Source organism: Achroia grisella, unplaced genomic scaffold (genome assembly GCF_030625045.1).
Source record: "Achroia grisella isolate CSIRO2021 unplaced genomic scaffold, CSIRO_AGI_Agris_v1 utg640, whole genome shotgun sequence".
Classification (NCBI taxonomy): Eukaryota; Metazoa; Arthropoda; class Insecta; order Lepidoptera; family Pyralidae; genus Achroia; species Achroia grisella.
Genome location: NW_026712977.1, coordinates 1,605,420 through 1,618,249, shown reverse-complemented (window position 1 = coordinate 1,618,249; position 12,830 = coordinate 1,605,420). Strand labels below are relative to the sequence as shown.

The 12,830-nt window shown below is 37.6% G+C and overlaps 2 protein-coding genes across 2 annotated transcripts in view; one reads left to right on the top strand and one right to left on the bottom strand.

The window, feature by feature from the left end:
- LOC131849358 (tyrosine-protein kinase Abl) overlaps nucleotides 1–12,830 on the top strand; it is a 37,585-nt gene that overhangs the window by 13,995 nt on the left and 10,760 nt on the right. The window contains exons 3-8 of the mRNA XM_059199421.1: nucleotides 703–815; nucleotides 3,225–3,424; nucleotides 5,072–5,170; nucleotides 5,556–5,804; nucleotides 6,260–6,543; nucleotides 7,509–7,785. Coding sequence (XP_059055404.1) covers nucleotides 703–815; nucleotides 3,225–3,424; nucleotides 5,072–5,170; nucleotides 5,556–5,804; nucleotides 6,260–6,543; nucleotides 7,509–7,785 — 1,222 coding nt within the window. The remainder of the gene's footprint in view (nucleotides 1–702; nucleotides 816–3,224; nucleotides 3,425–5,071; nucleotides 5,171–5,555; nucleotides 5,805–6,259; nucleotides 6,544–7,508; nucleotides 7,786–12,830) is intronic.
- On the bottom strand, nucleotides 9,009–10,922 carry LOC131849357 (uncharacterized). Its single transcript, XM_059199420.1, has 4 exons — nucleotides 10,854–10,922; nucleotides 10,404–10,534; nucleotides 9,664–9,739; nucleotides 9,009–9,235 (listed from the first exon to the last, which is right to left on the bottom strand). Exons 1-4 carry the CDS (start codon nucleotides 10,909–10,911, stop codon nucleotides 9,030–9,032), a joined length of 471 nt encoding a protein of 156 aa, XP_059055403.1. The 5' UTR covers nucleotides 10,912–10,922; the 3' UTR covers nucleotides 9,009–9,029.

Below are 12,830 nucleotides of genomic sequence, written 5' to 3'. Positions count from 1 at the left end.
TTCAATTTTAGAGCAAACCAAAACATATCTCAAAGAAATTAGTTTTGACTCAGTTCAAAGAGTTCACGTTTTGGAACAAAACATTAACATCCCAATTAAATTACTTCTGACTGGGTACAAAGTCATGCTACGAGCATTGTCGATGATCCCGATCTGTCAGGCGACATCGAACTAATTAGCTTGAGGCGAGACTTCACATCGCTTTGTGTGTTCTACAGAATATACAAAGGGCTGTTTCGATGAATTATTCGATTTGGTGCCCACGGCTTTACCATCGCACCGTTCGTCAAAGCGATCTCGGACAGAGCGGTTTCAAAGGAGCTATCTCCCGCGTCCATTTGGATGGGGAAATTAACTACCTACCGAGTGCTCTCCAGAGACTATAATGGAAATTTTCATACAACAAGCTATATGTGTCTATATACATATAAGTGCAAATATTATGGCCATGACATCGGCATCTCACTGTTGTGAATATCAACCGTACCGTTTTACAACCTCATTTGCAGCCAGATTTCACTAAAACTATGCGACATATTCGGGAGTTGTTATTATAGTTATTTTCGCCAGGTCCCATGTAAAGGCAAAGAGAATATTACTATTGTGATTAGATTAAATAGGCTTGTGTATTATATACGAGTTTGATCTGGCTACTGATGATACAAAATGATTTCTGATGATATGCTGTGCGGTATCTTTCAGATGGACGTCGAAGGAGAACCTACTGGCTCACCATGAAGACGAGGACCCGCAGCTATTTGTGGCGCTGTATGACTTCCAGGCAGGGGGCGAGAACCAGCTCAGTCTCAAGAAAGGTAATATATACAGACTCAGTCTACTTGCTGTTTCAATGTATGTATGTATTATATAACGATTCTCAGAGGGCATAGCTGCTTTTTCAATGTATATCCACTGCAACAAACAATCAAGTACATGGTACATTATTATTCATAGTATGTATATTGTACATTACTTAATTTGCTATTGTGTTCTTTCTATCTTTTATGTTATTATCTATAGTAATGTAATTCATTGTATTTTCATCTTCATTGTTGTATTGTGCTATGATGTGCTAATTAATTTATATTCTCTTTTACCCTGTAAATTGTCCCTCTCCTGTAAGTATATTAATTATAATATTAGTAGATATGGGACACAGTCACCTAGATAAATAAAATAATAATTGCATTTAATAATGTCTAGTAAGACAAATTCAATATTGTCTACTAGGCACTGCTGTATCTAAACTGTGTCACCCCACCTTACATTTTCCTATTTTTATTTAGTATATAAGATCATTATTTCTATGTACATATTGTCAGTTTATCATCATCTGTAATATACATCGTCTCGACCAGCAACATCTTATTATTTACCCGCAACAGTAGATAATGTAACGACGCACTAAAAAACTATGAAAAGAATAATAAGAATGCACTTCAATAGAGGCGGCGATAAGGTACCGGTAAAAACCATCTGCTGCGGACAATCTGAAAGATAGTGGCCACGAATAGAGTAAGAAGTTGGTGGCGCACTGCAGACATTACATAAATAAATATACTAACACAAACATATATGAAATAATAATATAATGTACTCGATAGCCTCGGTGGACTAGTGGTTTAGCACACCGCCCTACTTCCGATGGTCGCGGGTTCGATTGCTCACACGGCACATACATTTATATTCATGATTATGATTGTTTATATCGGTCTGGGTGTTTTTTATGTATAATATGTATTTTTTTTATGAAAATAAATTTATCTATGTATTTGTATCAGTTATATATATATATATATATATATCTACCCATAACACAATCTATTGCTATCTTAACTTGGGTTTGATGGCGTTGTGTGAATTGTCCTGAGAGATTATTATTATTAATAGAATTTATTTCTCTTTGCAAAGTACGCAATATACTGTATTAGTATACATATAAAAAGAAAATATGTAATAATATATAATACATATATATACACATATTCTAACGATATCTACATACTTGAAACGTCAACATGTCCTCACAATTAACATATACTAGTTTAGATTCAGCGTACTAATAAAATAGTGCATACAAAGTATTATTCGTGTAGATTTGTATGCCGCTAATAATTTTGTCGGCATCACGGTGTGATTTGTCGTTGCATCTGATATTGAAGACGGCCGCGAGCCGCAGCGGTCCGGATGTTTCATTGCTATTCTTATTGCACATAAAGTAATAAATTACCGAGGCGGACTTTGTATTCTAGAACCGACTGCAGTACTCGACCCCTGTCTTAGCCATTGTTGCGGGTGACTGAAAATTACAGGGATACATAGCCTAGATTCATATTCCTTAGGATTGATAAAATGCGAGATTTGCCCTGGGCTTCACACATCTAGATTGAATTATAAAATGTTTCAGAATATATAAATGTCGGGCTATAGCCTAGATCCTTATACCTCGGAAATGCCAAAACGCGGCGTTTATTCTGGGGTTCACACGACGGTCTCAGGATATTGTTAAATATAAAACGTTACTGAATATATAAATTACATACATAATTAAATATTGTACAATTTCTTTAAGACACACATTACATGTACTACAATATATTTGACACACAATTGAAGTATATAAACTTTAACAATAGAACTTTAATAGTGTTCAAACTTATGATTTAAATTAATTATGGTCTATGGTCGGAACTCAATTCCGACCAGTAGTTCAAATAATATTCGATATATTTTTTACATATATTTCTAATTTTAAAACTATGGACTCGTACTGCTATTCTCTCTTCTGCTTGTAGTGCCCAACAGAGTTCACAATTGATCTTCTAAATTTGAACTTGTTACTGTAAATGTTATGGAATGCACTACATAAAAAAAGTACATAAATTCTATGTCTATTATGCTGGTCATGTATATAACGACGGTTCCTCTTTTCTCTCAGAAGAGGCGTCGGTTTGTTTGGTATTCCTGTTATCCTACTTCTTAAAGTTAATTAATATTAAGTTAAGTTATATATTTTATTTATGTATACTTTACTGAAAGCTTCATTCTCTCAGGTGGTCTGCAAGAGATTGCAATAAGCTATAAGACCGCCTTTTTTTTTACATTTATATTTTTAATTATAAGTTTGTTAGGTTAAGTTAATTATAAGTTTATTTTGTCAATATTTTTCTCTGCACAATAGAGTTAAATTATTAGTTGGTAATATATGGCGGTGGTTATTACAGGTGAGCAGGTGCGGATTATGAGCTACAACAAAAGCGGCGAGTGGTGCGAGGCACACACACTGGGCGGAGGAGTGGGTTGGGTGCCGAGCAACTACGTCACACCGGTCAACTCGCTGGAGAAGCACTCGTGGTACCACGGGCCCATCTCACGGAACGCCGCCGAGTACCTACTCTCCTCTGGGATCAACGGCAGCTTTCTGGTACCGTACCTTATAATTAACTAGCCTACTAATTCACATTTTTTTACTTGGGTAAATCCGTATGGAGTGGGTTCCTCTCCCGGCCCTGGGCAAGCAGACCTCTTACCGGCTAAAAACTCCAAGGTGTTCTTTATCTTAATCGTTTGATAGAGTTACGTTGAGAGACATGGTTAATTCCTGATGAATTTGTCATATGGGTTAGCTGGCCTAACTTCATGCTCATCTTATCATCCTTCACTGGTACTCCACCAGCGTATACCGATAGCAACCATTTCATTATCATCCATTAAAACAAATCAAATATGTGTAATTATCTATTTCATAATTTTACACATAACTCCAAAGTAATGAGACTACACCCTGGTACTATCTACTTGGCTGTCTCATCCTTTATATTCATACATTTGTATTCATGGGTGTTGGTATTAGTCTCGGTGTTTAAAAAAAAAACAACATTTGTCATATGTTGTAAATAACCTCAGTCTGCTTTTGTTCTAACATTGCCTTTAAAGTAACACGTCACAAACCTTTAGTTAATGGATGTAATTACGCTACTCCACTACACATCCTATATGTTTGTAGCTCACTCATGCATAAATAAATAACTCCTTTTGAAAGTTTACACTTTTTCCTGAGGAGATAAAAACCATCGTTCCTAAGAATATCCTTCAATTCCTGTCGCTGACGGGTCTAGGTAGCGAATTTTGAAAAGGGACACTACAATAGATCTATGTATCTATGTAATGCTACAGGTCCCTGACCATATTCATAACAATCCAATAATAAGAAATAAAAAAGGGATGTAATTATTTATGTATTTTAATCCCGATATATAGCACCTAAATCCACTATCGGAAATATATCATTATGTATACAACTTAACTACATGTCATATTATCAGCTGCCTCATCGACATAGTTTATATGCTTACTAAGATTATTGCGCGACCTTCATTACTATACATATATTCGCTGATTTCGCTAAATGGTACGGTCAATGAATTTAGCTTGACCTTGTTTTTTAATAAATAGTCTTTAAAACAGCAACTTTAATTATACTCTACTAGGACTTATTAATTTGGAAAACATGGCACGTAACAAAATTTGTTTAGAGCTGTTTTCTAAATCACTGTCTATAGTAGCTTCATAAAAATATTATTCTAAAGTGAACATTCATGAGTATGATTGTTTGTATCTGTTTATGTATATTATGAAATTTAACTTAGCTTGGGACTAGAAGGCGCTGTGTGCAATGTCCTTAGATATGTATTATTATATATGATTTGAAGTCTTCTTTAAGTAATAGTCGCCTTACTTACTTATGAAAACTTAAATAAAATATATTTGTATATAATGCTATTGTATAAATACAGAAATAATCAGATATCTATTGTTGAAAAACAAAATATAAAAAAATACTTAGACAACATAATAGTTCCTTTTTTCATGTTGTTTAACAATGAAGATTCAGATTAATACCTTTCGAATCAAATATAATGAATAAATTATATATATACGTGTTTTAGTGAGTATATAATAATATCGATATTTACGATTTGAATCTGATTCTTTTAACGTGGAAGATGTAAATAGAGTGAACAATCAGTTTGATGTACATTCTTTACATTGTTGTTTCTTTTTTGTGCAGGTCCGCGAATCCGAGTCCAGTCCTGGTCAAAGGAGCATTTCCCTTAGGTTTGAGGGTCGCGTGTACCACTACCGCATCAACGAGGATTCCGACGGGAAGGTACGTTTTCACTATGTACACACAAATCATGTGTGTGTCGTGACGTCATAGAATTTAGTTGTGTTCCCAAACATTACTTTATGTAATCAGAAAAATCAAACAACAAACAAGCTGAGGGCTCAAGTTTTAGCAAAAGATTATTGTCGGCTGTATACATGAACTTAACTACAAACAAATCACGTTATCGTATCACGCCCGCGATACTACTTATGTTGTCGGGGCGAAAGGTATTTTTAGTAATGAATGGAAAACGAAATTCATTGCTAATGTTGTAACATATCAGGTCGATCTCCACGAGGCCCCGTTTTTGGTAAATTGGAGTTATTGCATGCATTTGAAAACCACTCTCTGCTATTCCGGAAACTAACGTATCTGCCACTTGCAGGTGTACGTGACGTCGGAGTCAAAGTTCGGCACGCTGGCGGAGCTGGTGCATCACCACTCGGTGCTGGGTGACGGGCTGATCACGCAGCTACTGTACCCGGCGCCCAAGCGGAACAAGCCCACCGTGTTCCCGCTGGCGCCACCCGACGAGTGGGAGATCGACCGCACCGACATCGTCATGAAGCACAAGCTGGGCGGCGGCCAGTACGGCGACGTCTACGAGGCCACGTGGAAGAGATGCAACATCACCGTATGTATCACCACACCTATCAGTACGAAGTCGCAAACCCTAAAGAAAATCGAAGTCGTAAAACCTTGATTAACACTATATATTATTGAAGTTGCGAAATTATAGACTCTAGTCTTATATCGTGTTTACATAGGTATGGGTATTTATTTTTATGTATATTGTGAATGTATTTACAAAAGAAAATATCTTCGTATTTATATCAGTTGTCTAATAGCAATATCATAAGGCTTTGGACTATATAGTGTTGCATAAATTGTCCAGGGATATTTTTTTAGTCTCCATGATAAAATGAAACGGAGTATAAATTATTTTATCAACTTCTACAATGAGCTATCCAGAATAGCTTATGAGGATTTATGATTTATTCAAAAGACAGAAGCTTTTGGGCTTGAAGCTTTCGGGCGTGTCAGAGCGTGCGTGTAGAAAATTATCGTGCATTATGCAAACGTTCGCAGGTGGCGGTGAAGACGTTGAAGGATGACACGATGGCGCTGAAGGACTTCCTGGAGGAAGCGGCGATCATGAAGGAGATGCGGCACCGCAACCTGGTGCAGCTGCTGGGCGTGTGCACGCGCGAGCCTCCCTTCTATATCATCACGGAGTTCATGTCCCGCGGGAACCTGCTGGAATATCTGCGGGCGGCGCGGGAACCAGCGCCAGATGCTGTCGTGCTCATGTACATGGCTACACAGATCGCCTCCGGCATGAGCTACCTGGAGAGCCGTTCCTTCATTCACAGGTACTGTGTATAAGGATACATCCTGCCGGCGCTGCGGTCACTCGTACTAATATTTTTATTAGTTTTGAGCTCTTAGCACCTATAACACTGCGACTTGCATAGATCTATTGTACTCGCCCTTTTTCAAAGTTACTACATGGACCCATCAGAGACAAAAATTGAAGGATCACTCATACCATACTGCCCTAACCGATTTCCACCCGGGCCTCTAAAATTAGCTTGATGACTCTGGTGGTCTATTACGCCATCTTGCTTCTGGTCTTGATGGTCACAGGTTCGATTTCTCGCACGATACCAGATCGATACAAATAAACTTAATCATGAATACACGATAGTTATATTCATAATTAAGTTTATTTTTCGATATTATAAAAGGGAACCATCCATGTTTTCTTTTTATAATATTTACAAAATGTACACATTTAAGTATTTCTTCCTATCAGTTGTTTACTACCCAAAGTACCACCATGCTATAAACTTATTTTCTGGTACCCATTGTAGTAAATATAACCACTGTTTAGTTTCAGGCAGTGTGTAGTATGTCTCGAGGCTACATTTTTTTGACAGACCCTTTATACAAGAATATCATCACAGTTATTGCAAAAATATTGACGATTTATATCCAGAGTACTAAGATCTTCATGTCTGTGATCTTCTTCCTGTAATTTTACTGGGTGGATAAGGCTACCCTTCAGTGGTCTTAGTGGTTTACAAAACCTCCTTCTCGTCGTCGATTCTCGCACGTTACAAATAATTGTATTCATAAGTATGATTGTACTGGGTCTGGATATTTCCTATGTACATTATGTATGTATTTAAAAATGTATATATTAGATGTCTAGTATCCATAACACAACCCTGCTTGGTTGATTGGTATTAGATGACTTATGTGAATTGTCCAAAATAAAAAAACAAAAACTGTTGAATAACAAAGGAGGTTGACTAATAACGTGGGACGTATTCAGGGACTTGGCGGCTCGCAACTGCCTAGTGGGCGAAAGCCACCTGGTGAAGGTGGCGGACTTCGGTCTGGCGCGGCTGATGCGCGACGACACGTACACGGCGCACGCAGGAGCCAAGTTCCCCATAAAGTGGACCGCGCCCGAGGGCCTCGCATACAACACCTTCAGCACCAAGTCCGACGTGTGGGCCTTCGGCATACTGCTGTGGGAGATCGCCACCTACGGCATGTCGCCCTACCCCGGCGTTGACCTCGCAGACGTCTACCACATGCTCGAGAAGGTAACCTTTGCTGACCGAAATGTATATATCTTAATAATATAATAAATGCGAAAGTTTGTAAGTCTGGATGTTTGTTATTCTTTGATGAAACTTTACAGTAATATAGGTTATGTATCAGGTTATATTTTATATTGACATTTAACGCAGGTGAAACGGCAGGCACAGCTAGTGTTTTATCTTTCAGTTGTCCCGTTGCATATAGTTAATTTGATTTAGTAGTTTTTGCCAAGACTTTCTCACGAGACTAAAGTATGGGGTTGTTTAAGAAGGGTATGTTAAAGTTACTTAAGGGTCAGGAACGTGCACGTGACACCACTGGTGTCTATGGCGTCTATAGGCTATGGTAACCATTTTGGGCAAATGAGCTGTACGCTTTTTTGCTACTATAGTAGTATAAGAATGTCTCAAACGTGTGATTAAATAGCTTAATTATCAATAATATTTTGGTATATTTAACGGAAATCGAAACGCATCTTAAATAATAACGCATTAAATCTTAAAAGTTTATTTAATATAAAAATAATAATATTTGAAATAAAAAAACAATAGTAACAATGAGTGAGTGCAGGTGCACGTTATTGCATTATAAGCAAGATGATTACATAAATCGAGCCTCAGCCCAAAAAGAGCCATAATAGACCGCGACTACTATGCGCCGACTCAACGTAACGACTTTAATGACTTGTTTACACTTTTGGCGAGTACTTACATACAAAGGATTTATGAACGATGAATATACCAACTCCATAGACAGGCCGTGTTCGGTACCGGCACTTTACCACGAAGTGAAGTGCTACCTACACGTATTTAAATATATAATTTTGCCTATATCCATATCTATTTTATGTTCTGTACAAGCAGAAAATCATAAAAAGAAATCTAAATTGAAATCGGAGCTGGTATATCTATGGTCGTTTTAATAATAACTCTATCGTTTTCGGTCGCTGTAAACTTTTGTAACATAACAGGGCCAGTTTAAGTGTGTTTGCATATTTATAGTTCTTGTAGACTCCTACATTCGTTTTAAATTAATCATAATAAGATTAATTCTTATTATTATTGTAAAATTTAAGAAAAAATGGCTAGTAAACAGCCGTGTTTAAGAGACGTTGAAAACGTAGTATAAACAGACTTGTATATTCATTGGCCGGACATCCTAAATGTATTATATTATTTGGTATTGTGTAAAGCGGATTCTGAACTCCTGTTAAGTCAAATTGACGTAAAAGCCAGTGGGGGCGCGGCTAGCAGTGCGAGGCATCGGTGCACAGGTGCTTCTTGCAGAGCGTGCACTGAGGGCGACTGACGGCGATACGCGAAAATATCTCGGAGGCTGACAGCTCTTTGCTCAGTTTACTGCACATGGAGTACGACACGGTCTTCTTGGAGAAGTCTTTGGCTGGTACGCAGGTTCGCGCGCGCACCGGCCCGATCTCCTGGCCGGTCTCCACTGTACAACAATACGACGCAATTATACATTTGCCGCATTTATACGGCAAACTATACGTCGTTCCACTATTAGTTTAGTGCTACTAATGTCTTGTGTTGCACCCTTTTAGTCTACGTACGTTCTACTTGGTTTAACGCAATGATCTTAACTTAACAAAATTCAACGAATAAATTCCTCTTTTGACTTTGTTGGTATACTAGTTGAACAGATTGTCTACTAACCTTCCTATGATAGCGTGTTATGAATCTCCCCACAATACAAACATTTATGTTGAATAGTATATCTGTTAGAATGTTATGTATATATCTACTCCAAAAAATATAGAAATATAATTAATTATGTGTGCATAGTTTGGTACTAGACTACCGAGGCGCAATGTAATATGTTTATTATTTATTGATTAATCTTGGAGACGGTTTGCAACTTACCTAACTTAGCCGACTCGGATGTGATGACGATGCATAGGAATGCCATCCCGGGTATGTAGCAGTCAATATTCGGCACCTGTAATCGATAGCTGGATTAGTTACGTCTTAAAAATACGTACTTACGCGAATGTTGTTCTTGTTTGTCGTGTATGATAAATAATATAGAAGTTACTGGACTACAGTTTATGGAAGGTGTACATGAGGTGTTTATGATCGTTAGCTGTATGTTTGACATTATGCACATAGTAAGTACTTTTGTTTGTGGTGTCCGACCGAACTTACGGTAAGAAATCGTATGTTCATCCTCCGTCTTTTTAATGTTAGCTAGTTTCGGTTTACGGTGAAATTTGCCTTCACAGCTCTAGCTTTATTCACACATATTTGTTCCTGAGACAGCTTCACCATACGCAACTTGTTACATCATTAGTTTATTGTAAATGTATAAAATAAAATGAGTGTCTTATCCCAGATCGGGTAGTTAGGGGAATGTGCAACTGTCGACATCTTCGCGACCGTAGTATTAGACATCCCAATTGTGCTAGATATTTTTGAATGTAACATTGCTGGGGCTACTGCCACCTGTGTCAAATTAATCGATAATTTTAATTTGTATTGGTATTCCACCCCCGAACCGGCGTTTTGGTGTCGACCATATGGCAGCCCACAATCTCTGGCCACAATACTTTCAATAAATTAGTAATTAAAAAAAAAGAGAACTATGTAAGTATGGTGTTACGGACCGTAATGTTAGCGTAGTCGGGATGGTCCGGGTCCCAGCATCCGGGGTGGTCGAACGATAGGCAGTTGTAACACTGGATACCCTTGGTGGTCGGCGACACGAACTTCTTCGGCTTGGATTTTTTATGTTTGCCTGTATGTCAATATTACTTTGTTAGTAAACTGTTCATTGATGAGTGCCGCTAGGAAGACGGAACAATAGGTCCTTCATAAGTATATAAAGTGGATCAAAAGCAGAGAGAGAGAGAGTCTTACTGAAAGTCAAACATTTTAGTCATTTTGTTTTACTTTAACAGCTGTTAAACCTAGTCTTGGCGACATCTGTGATTATAGAAATATAGTATTTGACAACAGAACCTTAATAATGTAGTGGTTTTATAATTAATTATACTATTTAATTTTTAGACTATTATTATACTTTATGTAAAAGAGTAGATAGGTAAAGTACACACCTAGCACAGAGGCAGATAATAGCAGCATATAGACCAGGATTGTTTTCAGCTCCTCCATGTCGATGTATGTAATCACGTGGCAGTACAGCAGTCGGTGTGGTGCGGCCCTCTGTAGCAATCCGCCGCTACTAGTAATGCAGTGGACGCGTTGCAATTTTATACTCGGCGCAGCCGAGTTGTAGTTTCCGCGCATTACACAGGATGCTTACAATCACTCGTATATTATTTTATTATGCTCCTTTTCATGTCCCTTCAGGGGCAAGAATAGAATCTTATATTCTTTGGAGCGATTATTTTTATCTTCTCAGGATGGAGTTTTTAGTTTCAAAAGTCAAGAGTCATTTCGTTTAAGAATTAGTAAACTACAGCCAGAATTTTCGTTCTTACGTCAATACATGACATTTTACACCAAATTCAAACTATTATAGTTACATTGTGTGAAGTTAATGTATTAGTTTATTTGTCAACTGTACCCTTAACAATAGGCTTATCGACCGCCATTCGAATGTAAACTATTAACATGTCCATAGAGTTATTTACACATGTAGATCCTTTGTAATGAATAATCTATTTTATTTAGTTGTATATTGTTTCATATGTATATTTATACATTTAGGTGTAATAATTACTGGATTATACCACTAAATACTTAACTTACATATTTTTTTAATAATCTTTCTTGAAATACACGTGAACATACTTAAGTGAATTATTTATTTGTTTTTCCTGGTTTCTATATACTTTTACTATACTTATCTCTATTGACTTTTTTATTGTTCTAAATTTATACAAACATGTATAAATTCAGAACAATAAAAAGTTATGTATTTAAAAAGTTCTGTATAGATTTAAATATAACCCCAAGATTTTAAAATTCTTATCAGATTGTCACAGAGATAATTACTTAATTTAAAAACTTATCGCACGTGTGGTGTACTTATGATTGTTATCGACTTAAATCTTTAGTGGGCCTTATTTTAATGAATGATAAATGGTACAATGTGATAAGGGGTGCCTCATAGGATGATACAGATACAGGTACAGGATAGTATAGAATGATAGGACGAGCATAAAGCCATGTTAGTCAGCATCGTGGCGAAATTCACAGGAATGAACCATAATGCTTTCCATGGAAATCATGTGGAGTTCGCCTTGGTAGGGTACATTGCACTGCCAGGGTTCACGGTTGAATGTTTCGATCCCGTAACTCCGGCACCAAAACGCTCGGAGGACACCAAATGGTTTTAGCCGGTGGGAGTCCGGCAGTATCCGCAGGCCTCCCCCGGGGCGTGCGGATATCCATGACGGATTTACCCTTGTAAAAAAAAAAGGGTACAGTGCTAGCAATGGGTCCACAACTCCTCTTTATTAACGATCCCTCCTCTGTGACAGGCACTGTTACCAACAGAAAGCCCCATGATTGTTAATATTGTACAGGAGGTTGGTGTACGTTGAAGCACCATGTAATCGAGCCCTGGAGACTAATCATCGTATTGATATGTTATTGTTGTACGCTCCCGGGCGCGCGCGTGCCGCCATACTGCGCACTCATTTCTCAGTTATTTGTATACAAATATTGTTATTGTTTTGCACTCGCGTCGTGAATGCGACTATGGCACAGCTTACTGGCGCAGTTGTTGATTTGTAGAGGAGTGATACTGCGATCGGCATTGCTCTGTGCGCGCGCTGTGTTTCTTTATACAATGGACGTATTAGGAGCATCATATTCATTCATAATTCGATAAGGAACTTGACATTTATATGTTAATTTCTATAGTATTGTAGAAAGTGTATTTTGAGGTGTTCATGATCGTTAGCTGTTAGTTTGATATGCATATAGTAAGTAGCTGTATTTGTGGTGTACGATCGAACTTTCGGTATCAGTTTTAGCATAGTACGGCTTAAAGATGGGGTTCCGCTTAAATTTTCATGAAACTATTTGCTAGTTTTGCGCTGCGATCGGATTAGTTCGGTGTA